The sequence below is a fragment of the Odontesthes bonariensis genome, chromosome 15 (genome assembly GCF_027942865.1).
Source record: "Odontesthes bonariensis isolate fOdoBon6 chromosome 15, fOdoBon6.hap1, whole genome shotgun sequence".
Classification (NCBI taxonomy): domain Eukaryota; kingdom Metazoa; phylum Chordata; class Actinopteri; order Atheriniformes; family Atherinopsidae; genus Odontesthes; species Odontesthes bonariensis.
In genome coordinates, this window is record NC_134520.1 from 582140 (window position 1) to 599668 (window position 17529).

General features: G+C 45.0%; 1 protein-coding gene across 2 annotated transcripts in view; it reads right to left on the reverse strand.

The window, feature by feature from the left end:
* Positions 1 to 1328: 1328 nt before the first annotated feature.
* The window catches only part of trappc8 (trafficking protein particle complex subunit 8), a 61595-nt gene continuing 45394 nt past the window's right edge, over positions 1329 to 17529 (reverse strand). For both annotated transcript variants that reach the window (XM_075484576.1, XM_075484575.1), the window contains exons 23-29: positions 15463 to 15531; positions 15317 to 15375; positions 9835 to 10026; positions 9317 to 9418; positions 8530 to 8669; positions 6619 to 6708; positions 1329 to 2287 (exon numbers count right to left, since the gene is read on the reverse strand). In XM_075484576.1, the coding sequence (XP_075340691.1) occupies positions 2053 to 2287; positions 6619 to 6708; positions 8530 to 8669; positions 9317 to 9418; positions 9835 to 10026; positions 15317 to 15375; positions 15463 to 15531 (887 nt within the window). In that variant the 3' untranslated portion in view covers positions 1329 to 2052. The remainder of the gene's footprint in view (positions 2288 to 6618; positions 6709 to 8529; positions 8670 to 9316; positions 9419 to 9834; positions 10027 to 15316; positions 15376 to 15462; positions 15532 to 17529) is intronic.

The following is a 17529-nucleotide window of genomic DNA, read 5'->3' on the forward strand; positions in this document are numbered from 1 at the left end:
GGTTATATGGTTGAAAAGATATGCACAACATCAGTGCAAAAATAATCACAGTTTGCATACCAAAGATCCCAATACATCTCAACTGTGTTCATATCTTTGACATAATTAGCTGGAAAGAAACAAGATTTTTACACTGAGGAAAGACCAACATGTTGAAAGAGAGATTGCTAAACACTTAATGGTGTCCAACAAAGGAGTTTGCAACATCCTAAAGACACAAGAAGAAAATCAAAGTTCTGATGATAGAAAAAGTTCTGTCTAGCCCGAGCTCCAATTGAGCCTGTGTGCGACGAACTCGATCAATCAAACAGAAAAAGTGCATCCTACAAATTAGCAGTCTCTCACTGATGAACTTAAGAAAACTTTGAATGCAATTGCTGCCACATATTTGAAAAACCTTGTGGAATGAACGCCTCGTATGTGCCATTAACTTCTGTTAAAGCCAGAAAGGTTGTTCTGAAGAAGGCAAAGTCGAAGCAAGAAAAAGCCAAATACCTGATAATCATGCAACAATACATTCTGATGTGATGAATTATTATAATAGTTGTGTTTATTTTGTTCCAGAGTACACCCGGGAAATCTTTTTTGTAGGTGTCTGATATTAAGTGTGAGGAAACTGAAATCTGTCATGTGCCGAGTCCTTATTCTCTCAAGTTGTGCCACCGCGACCAGGCCCAGTCCCCAAACATCTAGATCTGATACTGCCAGCCACTGCCAGCCACTGCCAGCCACTGCCAGCCACTGCCAGCCACTGCCAGCCACTGCCAGCCACTGCCAGCCACTGCCAGCCACTGCCAGCCACTGCCAGCCACTGCCAGCCACTGCCAGCCACTGCCAGCCACTGCCAGCCACTGCCAGCCACTGCCAGCCGTTCTGGCTTCATTCTGGGAAGCAGGGACACTCGGTTTTATTCAAAATGTACCAAATCACAGCAACATTTACCTCGGGAAACATTTGATGACAGAAGTGGAAAGATTGTGTTTGAGCAGCATGTGGCAACACCAGAGTGAAGAAGAAGAGAAACACATCCATTTGGGTTAAAATGTATTCTTTTTTTTTATAGGGAGCCACAGAATAAGGGCAAAAATGCTGTTTGACCTCAGAGCTGTGGCCACAGTAGTTTGGATCAGTGGGTGGCTGGTGGATCAGAGGGATGCTTCTATAGGTTTTGCAAGGGCTTGTATATAAATATTGCTGTGAGTCAAGCAGTAGCCATCATGTATAAACTTCCATTCTGAGAGGAGGACACGCTAAAAGATTTGCAGCAAAAACAGTCAAGGTGTTGTTGCAGCTACAGTCTGTTAGCAACTGTTCCAGCACAGTCAACCTTTAATCAGTGTCATTAGTTCCATTTTATTTTCTATTCACAGCCATTCAGCCAAATATAAATACAGAACTTTCTGACATGTGCATACAATGTTAGATTACAATACAGTGAGTTAAGCACACAGCGCCATAGACTTTGGGAGAAATGAGAAAATAAAATGCATGCACAAGGAAACGTTGGTCTGCTGTAATACAGAGAAAAACACTGGGTCAGTTTGTAGCTCCCACTCAGCCTTCAGCTGTCCAACAATAAGCTGCAGAATATACAGTGTGTAAAGAGCTCCTGTTGTAATGTCCAATAAGAATCTGAATTCTCTCAGAGTTCAGTCATCAGCACACTGCATCAGTCCAGTTTTAGGAGGGCTGGTCCAGCTGTCAGGGCTAAACGTGGACAAGCTTGGTGAAAGAAGTTCTGACGGAGGTGAAAATCAGCCGCTCCAACAGCGACAGATCACTGCCACATGACCTTCTATCAGGAACCACACACACACAGACAGATGGGAAAAACAAGGTGTGTGAAGAGGAGGTGATGGGTGCCGGAAGAGGAAAGGTGAACAGAGCAGGAGGTGGGCCGACAGCTCAAACTGTCTGATGGTGAAACAAAGGTCTGGAACATCCGCTCACCAGTCTGTGTGTTGAAGAAATCTTTGAAAATAAACTTTGAGTTGAATCATTGGAACAAAAAGGACGTTTCCTCCTGAGCAGGACCGTGTCCAGGTGATGCTCTCAGGCCTTTTTGATGATTATCAGAGCAGGACTGGCTGTTTGCTGACTCGACTCGCACACGGCACTCTGCTCTGCTGGTTTTGCAAAAACCCGTGGTGTGTTCAGGTTGTAGACTCCTGCCCGAAAGAAACAGGCTCGCAGGGCCAGGCTCACCACTTCCTGGGGCCTGAGGGGCAGCTTATACTGGGACTGCCCCACCCAGGCAAAGGAGCTGTGGACCTCCACAGACTCACAGCTGGAGGAGACAGAAATGACAAAATGAGTGCACGTCAACCAACAGAAAGGAAAGGAGCACTGCATTTAACTGGCTCTAACAGAAAGGAAAGGAGCACTGCATTTAACTGGCTCTGACAGAAAGGAAAGGCGCACTGCATTTAACTGGCTCTAACAGAAAGGAAAGGAGCACTGCATTTAACTGGCTCTGACAGAAAGGAAAGGCGCACTGCATTTAACTGGCTCTAACAGAAAGGAAAGGAGCACTGCATTTAACTGGCTTTAACAGAAAGGAAAGGATCACTGCATTAAACTGGCTCTGACAGAAAGGAGCACTGCATTTAACTGGCTCTGACAGAAAGGAGCACTGCATTTAACTGGCTCTAACAGAAAGGAAAGGAGCACTGCATTTAACTGGCTCTGACAGAAAGGAGCACTGCATTTAACTGGCTCTGACAGAAAGGAGCACTGCATTTAACTGGCTCTGACAGAAAGGAGCACTGCATTTAACTGGCTCTAACAGAAAGGAAAGGAGCACTGCATTTAACTGGCTCTGACAGAAAGGAGCACTGCATTTAACTGGCTCTGACAGAAAGGAGCACTGCATTTAACTGGCTCTAACAGAAAGGAGCATTGCATTTAACTGGCTCTAACAGAAAGAAAAGGAGCACTGCATTTAACTGGCTCTGACAGAAAAGAGCACTGCATTTAACTGGCTCTAACAGAAAGGAGCACTGCATTTAGCTGGCTCTAACAGAAAGGAAAGGAGCACTGCATTTAACTGGCTCTAACAGAAAGGAGCACTGCATTTAACTGGCTCTGACAGAAAGGAAAGGAGCACTGCATTTAACTGGCTCTAACAGAAAGGAGCACTGCATTTAACTGGCTCTGACAGAAAGGAAAGGAGCACTGCATTTAACTGGCTCTAACAGAAAGGAAAGGAGCACTGCAGTTAACTGGCTCTGACAGAAAGGAGCACTGCATTTAACTGGCTCTAACAGAAAGGAAAGGAGCACTGCAGTTAACTGGCTCTGACAGAAAGGAGCACTGCATTTAACTGGCTCTAACAGAAAGGAAAGGAGCACTGCATTTAACTGGCTCTAACAGAAAGGAAAGGAACACTGCATTTAACTGGCTCTGACAGAAAGGAGCACTGCATTTAACTGGCTCTAACAGAAAGGAAAGGAGCACTGCATTTAACTGGCTCTGACAGAAAGGAAAGGAGCACTGCATTTAACTGGCTCTAACAGAAAGGAAAGGAGCACTGCATTTAACTGGCTCTAACAGAAAGGAAAGGAGCACTGCATTTAACTGGCTCTGACAGAAAGGAAAGGAGCACTGCATTTAACTGGCTCTGACAGAAAGGAAAGGAGCACTGCATTTAACTGGCTCTAACAGAAAGGAAAGGAGCACTGCATTTAACTGGCTCTAACAGAAAGGAAAGGAGCACTGCATTTAACTGGCTCTAACAGAAAGGAAAGGAGCACTGCATTTAACTGGCTCTAACAGAAAGGAAAGGAGCACTGCATTTAACTGGCTCTAACAGAAAGGAAAGGAGCACTGCATTTAACTGGCTCTAACAGAAAGGAGCACTGCATTTAACTGGCTCTAACAGAAAGGAGCACTGCATTTAACTGGCTCTAACAGAAAGGAAAGGAGCACTGCATTTAACTGGCTCTAACAGAAAGGAAAGGAGCACTGCAGTTAACTGGCTCTGACAGAAAGGAGCACTGCATTTAACTGGCTCTAACAGAAAGGAAAGGAGCACTGCAGTTAACTGGCTCTGACAGAAAGGAGCACTGCATTTAACTGGCTCTAACAGAAAGGAAAGGAGCACTGCATTTAACTGGCTCTAACAGAAAGGAAAGGAACACTGCATTTAACTGGCTCTGACAGAAAGGAGCACTGCATTTAACTGGCTCTAACAGAAAGGAAAGGAGCACTGCATTTAACTGGCTCTGACAGAAAGGAAAGGAGCACTGCATTTAACTGGCTCTAACAGAAAGGAAAGGAGCACTGCATTTAACTGGCTCTAACAGAAAGGAAAGGAGCACTGCATTTAACTGGCTCTGACAGAAAGGAAAGGAGCACTGCATTTAACTGGCTCTGACAGAAAGGAAAGGAGCACTGCATTTAACTGGCTCTAACAGAAAGGAAAGGAGCACTGCATTTAACTGGCTCTAACAGAAAGGAAAGGAGCACTGCATTTAACTGGCTCTAACAGAAAGGAAAGGAGCACTGCATTTAACTGGCTCTAACAGAAAGGAAAGGAGCACTGCATTTAACTGGCTCTAACAGAAAGGAAAGGAGCACTGCATTTAACTGGCTCTAACAGAAAGGAGCACTGCATTTAACTGGCTCTAACAGAAAGGAGCACTGCATTTAACTGGCTCTAACAGAAAGGACAGCTGAGCCGGGTCAATGATGGAGCGATGGGAGCAGAACCAAGTCTCTTCCCTCACTGTGACTTTTCTCCACTTCATTCTGGTTCAGCAGTGTGTGTGTGCTTTATTTAAGAGTGAGGTTTAAAGTCCGTTGGTATTCAGTCCCTTCAGAAGAACCTGCGCACAGACACTAAGGTGCATCACAGAACAGGAAAACTTTCTATGGATTTAGTGCTTTGACTTTTTTTGCCCAATTTCAAATTAGTACCATTTTCAGATTATTCGTCAGTCTACCGTCAGTAAGCTGGACAGACCAGTGCAAACACATTTTAGAAGTATATGCCCTCACTCTGGAAATGACACATTTGCTTTTGAACAATGTCCTTGAGTGAAGGAGTTCTCAGCTGAAGTCTTTCTTTTCTGATCAGTGTCTCATTGCTGGACAACGGAACCACTTCTGAGAGGGTAACAACAGCTGTGTAAAGGGAAAGCTCCTACTGCCTCGGTTATTCGTGTTGGCCAGCTCTAACAGAGTTCCTGCAGTTTCAAACTTGATCAGTTTCCTAATTACTGAAGGCTGTTTCAGTGGGACAGACTCCAAGCTGAAATGGGTGTTTCGTGTTCACTGGTGTTTTAACTAGGGCTGGGCGAGTTAACTCGTTATTATCGCGTTAACTTGTTAACCATTTAACGCCGATAAATATTTTATTGGGCATTAACGCAGGTTTTATTATTGTAAAAGTCTGTTGAATGCATCACATTCACACAGTTACAGCAAACACCACGAAGCATGGAGGAATAAGATAAAAATAAACTAGCAGGTAACATCACCGCTACAGGTGTGAAGCTCATGGAGCTAACCGGCGCTACTTCCTGTTTTACTTGTTTCAAAATAAAAGCACGTATTTCAAAATAAAATAAAAAAAACTAGACAAGTTGAATTGTCTTCTCAGCGTAGTAGTTCCAGTCTAAAATATCACTTAAAGGCAAAACACACAACTGATAGCAGCAAGTCATTCAAGGAAACAGACAGTGGAGCGAGGCTTCTACATAAAAACTACAGAAAGATGCTGATGTTAAAAGTGTGTTTGCACAACAAATGATTCTGCATACAAATGCGATTAATCGTGATTAAACTGGGAAATCATGTGATTAATTAGATTAAAAGTTTTAGTCGTTGCCCAGCCCTAATTTTAAAGGGATACGCCACCCCCAGGCCAAATTAAGTGTATCCCCGCATTCCCGAGACATAAATAAGTGTGTGGGAGCATTTTCCTGGCGACCCAGGCATTGTCCGAATCTCACAGCACTGACCACTGCTTGGTTGCGCGTAATACATACATGCTAGCGTCGCCAATCGAAATATTTCGCCCAACGTGAATTAATTTACTTGATTTACCTTCTAATTACTGTGTGAGTGCTGTACTTTCACATCGAGTGCAAATGACTGTGTAAATCTACACGGAAGGTTTGGTTTGCTCATGTCGGTTTGGGAACTAGTTTCCGGTGCGGAAAACACAGCCGAAGCACACTCCCCGCTACGTCATTGGGAATCCCCCCCCCCGGTTGCTTCATGCTGGTTTGTTTGAGGAAGTCGGGGGGGGGATTCCCAAGACGTAGCGGGGAGTGTGCTTCGGCTGTGTTTTCTGCACTGGAAACTAGTTCCCAAACCGACATGAGCAAACCAAGCCTAACTCATGTTGGGCGAAATATTTCGATTGGCGACGCTGGCGACGCTAGCATGTATGTATTACGCGCAACCAAGCAGTGGTCAGTGCTGTGAGATTCGGACAATGCCTGGGTCGCCAGGAAAACGCTCCCACACACTTATTTATGTCTCGGGAATGCGGGGATACACTTAATTTGGCCTGGGGGTGGCATTTCCCTTTAACCACAGAACAAGTGCTCTGGTCCCCATCTCTCAGTGGAATCAAGTGGAATGGGTTACCCCATCTGCTGAGTGACTTACCTGGTGCTTTTGGGTCTCAAGTCCACGATAACTTCTACTTGAGCCAAGGAGCAATTGGACAGAGTCAGAGTTACAGGCACCAAGCAGAGACTAAGGAAAGAGAGACAAGCAGTGTTACTAAGGCCAGCTTTACCCCCCTTTAACCACAGATCCAAACCAAACCCAGCCCGTCTCAGCTGGGTTTGGTTTGAGCCACTATGGAGGACCATTAAGGCTCTAGCATGGTTGCCGCGTCTGTCACGGCGGTGTCGCACCGTGACGTCAAAATGACGTATCAGGCCTGGCGCTTCCCTTGAAAAAACGACGCAGCGCGGTGTCGTGCACCAGTCGATTTCTGTAACTTGGCGGCGCCACCAACGAAAAACCGGATGGACCAATGTGAGACCAGGCTCAGTGAGGAGGTGCGTTTGTACAGGCAGCTGTACGAAACTGCAGTGAAACAGCACAGGGAGCACGTAAACTCCCCAAACTGGTGCACAGAGATTGGCAGAACTTTGGGGAAAGAGGGAGAGTTCTGTAAGAATGTGTGGAAGAAGCTACGGGACAGATACATGAAGGCAAAGAAGAGGGCAGAGACTCTGTTGATGCCGGGGGCTTCAAACCTTCACCTCTATTAACTGAATTAAAAAATTAAAATGATCCGAAAACTGCAGCAGCATCAGTAATTACAGTATTCTTGCTCTTGACAGAGCCATTGTTTTTTTCTCCACTTTCGTGGTTGTAGAGTAGCGGTAACCTTAACGTAGCAGCGCCACCTCTGTGACGGAGAAAATTGCAACTACAGGCGCATCGACTTGCGCCACTATATATGGCGGGCACAAAATCGTGACGTCATCAACAGCGCTCGCGCTAGCAGACGCAGCAACCATGCTAGAGCCTTTAGTCTCTCAGGACATGGAGTATCTGTCTGTCCTGCACTGTATGGGTGTGGATGGACAGATGCATGCTGGGTGGTCTGTGCACTACATGAAGGTGGTTGAATGGAAGAAATTCAGGTATTACATAACTCTGGTGATACCGATTCATCAGTGGGACTAAGATGTTTGCTGGATGATGGCCAACAAACATCTCTCTGACTCAGCAGGCCCACAGGTCACCAGCTGTATTTCCTTATTAAGACAGATGAATCCTTTTGGACCAGCTGAAACGGCTCTCGGGATGTTGACTAAAGTCTAGCATTCATTTCATTTAGCTGCCCTGGGCTAAACTTGGAAATGATCTGAGCTGATGGTTAACTCCTCGGTGCAGATTAGATTCATGACTGCTAACAGCAAACTGAGCTCCACATTCCATAAAAGAACATCATATTTCTGATGCAGGATACCTGAAACCCCACAGGTGCAACCTCAGAGCTCACAGCACAAACTGAGGCCAAAGCCTGAAAAACACGCGATGGTGCAGCTGAAGAGTCTCAGTCATCCAGCTCAGGGGAATCAGAAGAAGGGCAGCTGGAAGAAGGGCAGCTGGAAGAAGGGCAGCTGGACTTGTTCTTCGATCCTGAAATCGTTTCGCCTCTCATCTGAAAGGCTGCTTCAGTTCTGAACCAGATAGTGGGGAGTTCAGCTGCCTGAAAGGGCGAGTTCTGCTCACAGGATCCAGGGTGTGAATGGTTGGGAAAGTGCCTGAGGAGGAGACACCATGCTGCTCTGTAGGTGAGGGAAGGTGATACCTGAGTCTACCTCCTCTGTTCAGAGGTGCTTTAACATAGGTGGCCTCCCTGACTCCTCTCTCAAACCTTCTGTCTTCTCTGTTAGAGTGCCGTCAGCTGTGCCGTCAGCTGTGCCGTCAGCTGCTCTTTGGTCTCTCCTACAGAGAGATGCCTACATACGCAGACAGGATATGCAACTCCAATACTCCAGGTGCTTTTTCTCCCTACTCAAAGAATGTTGTAATAAAGCGAGCAGAACTGACCTGTCCAGGACAAAGTGGTGTGTGAAGGTTTCAGGGTAGTGGAGATTTGTTTTGATGAGTTGGGAAAGCTCTGGAAAAGGCAGAATGACTGGAGGAGGCAGTTCTGATTTAAACTTGAGCAGCACCATCTCCTGCGCTTCCTGAAGACACAAACACATGATGAAACAAGTTCATTGTGATAATATCACTGCTATACTTTACAGCATCAGAGGCAGCAAACCAGCTATGAAGTCCACAGAAGATGTGACATGAGCAGTCAGTAAAAGGGCTTTATAGTGGGTGCAACATGATACCAATCCATTTAAAACTTGATCAAAGTCTTACGTGTTAAAAAAAAAAAAAATAAATCTACGAATGCTCTTTAAGAACTGGAGTCCTGAAGCAAGAGGGAATAATCATCATAATCATCCAGATTGACTCTACGCACTCAGGGGTTCACACTGGTTTTCTCAGGGACTCACGGTGACAACATCAATGTGAAAAGTCTTATTGTAGTCATATTAGAAGAAGGAATGGTTCATCCGTTCAGCCATGTAGCGAAGCTGGAGGCGTACCTCGCTCCATCTGCAGTCAACTTCTGCAGTCAGAAAGTTAAACTGGTACTGCCTGTTGGAGCAGGCGCTCCTTGCTCTGCACATTAAAGGTGAGGCGGTCACAATGTTAACCTGAGTTTGGTCAAACGGGGCAGGTTCTACACCTTTGCCCTGCAGCAAACACATAGTAACTGAGCATGTGTACATGTCCAGGTTAGGGTTGAGGGTGATGAAACCGTGTGTGCTTGTTGTACCTCTTTGGGAGTCAGAGAACTGGCCTCTTTGCCAATGGTCTGCAGGGCCACATGAAGCTGGCCCTCCAGGATAAGCTGTTTGTTGTCCTCAACCACATACGCCTGTTCAGACAAACAGAAACTCACTTACCATCCATTTAGAGTTTGACTAATATCATTTCATTTTAAGATACAATATGTTAGAAAAAAAACTCCTGATCAGCCTCATTTCTTCCTGTTTCCCTCTAAGCAGCCAGACTCTCCTGGAACCTTTAAAGTGTCCTGATCAACAGCAACTGTTTCTCTGTCATATCATGAACAGCAACTATTTCTCTGTCATATCATGAACAGCAACTGTTTCTCTGTCATATCATGAACAGCAACTGTTTCTCTGTCATATCATGAACAGCAACTGTTTCTCATCTGTTCTCTGAGCAGACCCAACTACCTTCTCAATGGCTTACGCCACAAGAAAGAGTCCAAACAGCAACTTTCTGACTATCATGGTGTAATTCATCCTTTGGAGGAAATATACATACCTTCCAGATAACAATTAGATTGAGGTCAAGCTCATTACACTTCTTGGCAATACTTGTGATGTCAGCGGTCAGAGAGAGCTGACTTCTGCTGCTGGATGATGTCCTGGATGGGGCCAAGTCCAGTTGGTGAGACTCTGCGGAGCAACAGCAGCGGAAGAAAAAGTCTCCACAGGGTGTGGAAGAACTGATTATCTGCAGAGAAAACATGAAGGAGTGAGGGAGGGGAAGGGAGGGCAAAGCACAGCATTCTTCTCTGTCTGCAGTCTGGCAACATGACATCCCACCCCAGTCCACAGGGGGCAGAGCTGTGGAAGCTGGCAGAGTTTCATTTAGCTAACTCCAGCATTGTTACTGATCTGGACACAACATCTTAAAGAACTGATATGTTCGTTGTAATGTCCCTCCGTATAACCTCCAGGCTAAAAAAACACCATCTTTCCCACAGGCAGGGGGCACACGTGCCTTGGTTGGACTGCTCTTTGGTTTGATGCAGGATTTCTGAAAAAGTCAGATCTCCATGAAAGTTTTTCACAAGTGGGACACGACCCAGTTTACAAATGATCCAGATCAGCTTTTCTGAAGCTGCGACAGAGGTGTGCAGCGAGTCTGGATGCAGGACAGAGTGTGTTTGTTTGGTGTGGCCATGACACCGGGTTCTCCTTCAGGGTTCGACTGTTCAAAGTGTGCTCACTCAAGAACGGTGAGATCCTACTGTAGCTGCCATCAGTGCCGACACACCTGTGGCTCGTTATGAAGCTGTACAGCGATACAGACACTAGCAGCAAACATAAGAGAGGGAAAACGATGAGGAAACACATCTGTTCTTTTTTCAGCTTTTCTGAAGCCGCCACACTTCCAACGGTGTTCATTTGATGGAGTTCTTTTTCTGAAATCATCAAAAACTGCAGTAACAACTCTCGTGTCCTGTTTGCTACAGTAAACAGATTAACAAACCCTCCAGCTTCACTGCCTTTAGAACTCATTTCTACATCCAAGTGGAATGAGTGTAATGAGCAATATTCTTTAATGACAAAGTTCAAGGCATTAAAAATGATAATTTCCACAACACAAATAACTACTCTGCAGCCAGCTAGACACCTAGAGCTGACACATTTCACACCTGTTACTGACAAAACAGTCGAAGAGACCATCTGCAGTCTGAGTTCATCAACGTGCTGCCTTGATGAGTTGCCCACTAGATTCCTAAAGTCTGTTCTGAGCAGTTTGTTACCACAACTTGCTCATCTAGTCAACATCTCACTCCAGACTGGAACATTTCCAAAGGCCTTAAAAACTGCTGTCATTAAGCCTCTTCTAAAGAAGAGCAATCTTGATGCCACAGTACTGAACAACTACTGGCCCATATCAAACCTGCCATTCTTAGGCAAAGTTCTAGAAAAAGTTGTATACCAACAGCTTAGTGACTTTCTCCTGTCTAACAATGCTTTTGATACTTTCCAATCAGGCTTTAGGCCCCACCACAGCACTGAGACAGCTCTGATCAAAGTGACAAATGACATCCGCCTGAACACAGATGCAAGTAAAGTCACAGTCTTAGTTCTGCTGGACCTGAGTGCTGCCTTTGACACAGTTGACCATGCGATCTTATTACAGAGGTTAGAAGACTGGGTGGGAATCTCTGGTCGTGCTTTAAACTGGTTCAAGTCCTATCTGGAGGACAGGAAATATTTTGTTGAAATTGGTAACTGTGTCTCAGACCAAATGGCTATGACCTGTGGGGTTCCCCAGGGGTCAATCCTGGGACCCCTATTGTTCAATCTGTACATGCTTCCACTAGGCCAGCTAATACGCAGCTATAATGTGTCCTACCACAACTATGCAGATGACACTCAGATCTAGTGTCATCTCTCATCATCTAGTGTGAGATGATGAGAACTAACAGGAGAGATCATATTTCTCCAGTTTTAGCTTCTCTTCATTGGCTCCCTGTTAAATTCAGAATAGAATTTAAGATTCTTCTCCTTACATATAAAGCTCTTAATGACCGAGCTCCATCATATCTTAAAGATCTCATTGTAAAATATTTTCCTAACAGAGCACTTCGTTCCCAAACTGCAGGTTTACTTGAGGTTCCCAGAGTTTCTAAAAGTAGAATGGGAGGCAGAGCCTTCAGTTATCAGGCCCCTCTATTGTGGAATAAGCTGCCAGTAAATGTCCGGGAAGCAGACACCCTTTCCACTTTTAAGACCAGGCTTAAAACTTTCCTTTCTGATAAAGCTTATAGTTAGGGATGGCTCAGGTGATCCTGAAACATCCCATAGTTAAGCTGCTATAGGCCTGCTCTGACACACCTTTCCTCACTTTACTCTCTTTATGTATATGTATATGTGATATTATTATGGTCATTAACTCGTGTTTCCCTGTTCCAACAGATATCCTTTGAATGGTGTTACAGTGCCGCCGCCGCCACGGCGGCGGCCCCCTCCCCCCTCCCCCTACCCCCCTTTCTGTCTTCTCAAACCCCAGCTGGTCGAGGCGGATGGCCACCCTTCCTGAGTCTGGTTCTGCCAGAGGTTTCTTCCTGTTCAAAGGGAGTCGTTTCTCTCCACAGTCGCCTCAGGCACGCTCAGGACGGGAGATTGGACCGAAAAAGAAAAAGTTTTCAGTGCAATCTGTTGGTTTTCTTAGCTAGGAAATTGTTTTTGAATTGGCTCTATATGAACGAATTGGATTATTTTATGAATAATTATGATTACAATGAATTGAATTCCAATTGGCTTGAATTGGACTTTATTATCTAAGTGCCTTGAGATGACATTTGTTGTATTTGGCGCTATATAAATAAAAATGAATTGAATCTACGTGTCACTGACGGCAGGAGAACACGGGCCTGTAGATACATTGTGTCGCTGCATCGAACAGATCAGTGTGTGGATGCAAAACAATTTCCTCCAGCTAAACTCAGACAAAACTGAAATCATTGTCTGTGGCCCACAGAAACAAAGAGAAAGTGTTATCAGTCACCTTGAGACTCTCTCTCTAAAACCTAACTATCAAGTTAGAAATCTCGGGGTAATATTGGACTCAGACCTGAACTTTAACAGCCACATTAAATCAGTAACATCAGCAGCTTTTTACCATCTAAAAAACATTGCCAGAATCAAAGGAATAGTGTCTAAAGCAGACTTAGAGAGACTGATCCATGCGTTTGTCTCCAGCAGGTTAGACTACTGTAACGGCCTGCTCACTGGGTTCACTAAACGGGCTGTAAGACAGCTGCAGTACATCCAGAACGCTGCTGCTCGAGTCCTGACTAGAACCAGGAAATACCACCATATTAGTCCAGTGCTCAGGTCTCTGCACTGGCTTCCTGTCGCTCAGAGATTAGACTTTAAAACAGCTCTGCTTGTGTACAAGTCTCTTCACGGTCAAGCACCAAAGTACATCTCTGACATGTTAGAGCCATATGAACCAACTCGGGCTCTGAGAACCTCAGGGAGGGGTCTCCCGCCTCAGGGAGGGGTCTCCCGCCTCAGGGAGGGGTCTCCTGCCTCAGGGAGGGGTCTCCTGCTGGTGCCCAGAGTCAGGACTAAACAAGGTGAGGCTGCGTTTCAGTTTGATGCTCCTAACATCTGGAACAGTCTTCCAGAAGATGTGAGACAGGCCTCAACTCTGACAATGTTTAAATCCAGGCTGAAAACAGTTCTGTTTAGCTGTGCATATGACACCTGAAAGTGTTTTATCTGCACTCTTCACTTTTAATTTAATTCATTTATGATTATTTTTTATGGGTTTTTTTGGAATGATTTTATTGCCTTCTTGTGATTTTATGTAGCTGTAAAGCACTTTGAATTGCCTTGTGTACGAATTGTGCTCTACAAATAAACTTGCCTTGCTTCGCTTCTTTGTGTCTGCTATAAGCTCGTCTCTGTCAAACTGACTGACTGACTACAGTCACTGCAGTATATGAAGCTGGGGCAGCAATCTGCTGCATTCTGCTGCCCCACCACAGACAACTAGAAAACAGATTAGACACTGGATCAAATATATGGTCCTTTGGTCCTTTGATACTTTCTGGTTTTTGTTCATTCTCACAGCATTCCAGAAGATTGTGTGCTAAGCTGAATATTTTGGTTCCCTCTGCTCTGCCTGCTATATTTACTAAGATTTGTCATGAAATTGTAAATTGTCCATTTCCAACATTTGATATGTTTCCAATGTTCTACTGTTTATGATATTCAGAAACCATTCCATTCTGTTTTTATGCACATTTTATGTGTCTCAACTGTTTTGGAATTGGGATTATGTGCTATAATACATAAACTTCAGGCATCAAGTAGGTAGCCAGCTGGTCTGCCTTAATCATGGAGCAATCTGCAGAACTTGGTCCGTCTACTTAACTGCAGTTGACAAGATAGAAAACACGAGAATTTAGGAGAGAGTGAAGCTGAAACCCAGCAGCCCAGAGAACCCGATTTATGCTCATTGGATGGAAGGCTCAGTTAACAATCTGTGTGTGCACCACAGCATGAAGACCTCGGACCCCCGTCAGAACACGCTCCACACCCAGGCTTGTCCTAATTTAAATGACAACTGTAGAACTAACTTCCACTTTACATTTGGGAGCAGACATCTGTATCCTTATTAATGAAGCCTACTCCAGTACCCTTGAACCATGTCTTTGGCATGTAGCTACAGACCCAGGCTGCTGGTGGAACTCCCATGATGCACTGGGCACCTCATCACTACTCGGCTACATTACCCTCTCCACACATTCCTGAACTACTTTAGCTCATCACAAACATTCCATATTCTCTCTGAGTTCTTCTCTATGAAGTGTGGAGCTGAATGTTTCTCATCTGTGGCCACTGCACCGTGGGACACCTCAGTGTGGATCCCATCTCTGAGTGTGGATCCCATCTCTGAGTGTGGATCCCATCTCTGAGTGTGGATCCCATCTCTGAGTGTGGATCCCATCTCTGAGTGTGGATCCCATCTCTCAGTGGATCTTTCCTTTTAAAACTTTCATTTCATTTAAAGCTGCAGTCGGCAGGTTTTCAAAATTCCGAGTCTAAAGTCGGAAAATTCGAACTGATACAACTTTCAGGTCCCTCCCCCTCTGTGGACGAGGTTGTGCACGTGAGTTCACACCAGTGTGCGCGCACACAAGCTGGGGCAGACTCACGCTCAGCATGGAAGACGTGGTTGGTGACTGTTCTGCTCAGATAATAGATAAATAATAAACCTAACGTGATTGGTTAAAAACAGCCGGGAGCGCTTGGTTTTTGCAAGCATGATTACAGGCTTCAGAGGGAGCTACAGATTTCGGGATTTTTCCTAAACAGCCTATTTAATATTCTACTTCCAGAATCCCATGACAGTTCAAGCTAATATGACTAAAAAAAAGTTGCCGACGGCAGCTTTAAGGAGCTTTTCACACTACTGCTTGGTTCGGTGCTCTCTGTAACATTACCACCTACAGTGGCCTGAAGGGAACAAAATAAAGTCCAACTGTATTTACCCGCTCATTTCCAAGGTTCAGGTCCGCAAAGGTGTATTTCTCTATGACGTCCGAGGTAGCTAAAAACAACAGATTAGAGTCAAATCTGTGCACAACCAAAATCTGAATGCATCAAAAGATGGCCGACATGTCCAAGAACTAATTACCTTGATGGGCTTTGCATCGCGTGGCCCTGAAACAAAGTTTGGCTCTTTCTCTGCTGCTGAGCTTACAGCCTGGAAGGGAAGAGGGAGACAGCATGATAAACATCAAACAGCTCTATACTGGAAAGAAGGAATCGTGTCAGTCTTCAATGTATATGCAGGCCCCGGCAGACGCTCTGACATGGGACCACTTATCATCAAACCAGCCAGGGCCCAATACCAAAGAAAATGAGATAGATTTCAATGTTCACACTTAGTTCAAGTGACAGCATTGAAAGCAGTTCATCTCCATCTTATGATCCAGCGTGACCCACCTGCAGAACCTCCACATTCATACATGACTCCACAGTACACAGTCTTACCATACACATGCTCATCTGGGACCTTCACCCACTAATCAACACATCAGGGAAGTGTGTGTGGCTCCAGAACAGTCTGACATGCAGACTGGGGACTCTTGGTTTGGTGGGCAAACACTCCCTGAACCACAGTCACTCCAATGCTGATTTAGTTCCAAATTATTTATTTCAGCCAACTCCATACATTTGCCAATTAATTTGTAATTATTCTGTTACTTCACATGGTCGGTTCACACTGACAAACTGGGAACATTCATCCGACATGGTGTGGGGTTGTTCTTCAGGAACTGGGCTTGGCCCCTTAGTTCCAGTGAAAGGAACTCTGAATGCTTCATACCAAGAGATTTTGGACAATTTCATGCTCCCAACTTTGTGGAAACAGTTTGGGGACGGCCCCTTCCTGTTCCAACATGACTGCACTAGTGCACAAAGCAAGCTCCATACAGACATGGATGAGCCCGTTTGGTGTGGAAGAACCTGACCGGCCTGCACAGAGTCCTGACCTCAACCCGATAGAACACCTTTGGGATGAATTAGAGCGGAGACTGTGAGCCAGGCCTTCTGTCCAACATCAGTGTCTGACCTCACAGATGTGCTTCTGGAAGAATGGTCAAAAACTCCCAGAAACACTCCTAAACCTTGTGGAAAGGTTTGTGGATTAAGAATGGGAGGTCACTGAAGCTCATATGTGTGTAAAGGCAGATGAGCCAATACTTTTGGAAATATAGTTTATATGTTTTGTGTATTTTTTTCGTTTTTACAAAATAATAAAGCTGAATGAAAATTTTCCAAGTATGGTGATTCAACTATTTTTGTCAGGATAGGACGTATCATCAAGTAGGAGAGTGATGGTCCCCCAGTCAATAGGTTGGCCAACTCCAGACACACAGCTGATCATGTGACAGACACTAGGGCTGAACGATATATCGTTATCGTATCTATATCGAGATATGAACATTCAAGAAAGTAATTTCGAAAAAGCAACGATATAAACGATATATTTCCCCCGCGCTCGCCCTGCTTATACAGCTCCGGCAGTCACCATAAACATTACTTTTAAGATTGCGCTTGAACGCACCCCACCACCAGCCAACCACAAAGCTTATTTCACGCTTGCTGTGGATCGACAGCTGAAGCCAACCAATGACAAACATAGGAGGGTGGGAGTGAGGGAGTAGACTGAGACGCACACAGCCACACACATTCACGGGGAATTCACGGCGAAATCAAAACGAAAGAAACCAAAGAAAAGTGACATGAGCGCGGAAGATAATTCGGCCGGTGGCAGTGCAGAATCTTATTTTGTGCCAAAACATAAATCATCCTCCATTATTTGGAGGTATTTTGGATTTAGAAAGGATGATGTCGACCAGAGCGAGGTGTTGTGCAGGTCGTGCTTGGCGAAAATTAATCAATAAAACTGCACTCTTTTGTTTTATGATGTTTTTATTTTTCTGAAAAATGCTTGGTTTTCACCGAACCCGTAGTCATATCGTATCGTCTCGATATCGAGATATCTGGCATGAATATCGAGATATGAATTTTTGTCCATATCGTTCAGCCCTGACAGACACACAGCTGATCATGTGACAGAAACACAGCTGATCATGTGACAGACAGAGCTGATCATGTGACAGACACACAGCTGATCATGTGACAGAAACACAGCTGATCATGTGACAGACACACAGCTGATCATGTGACAGACACA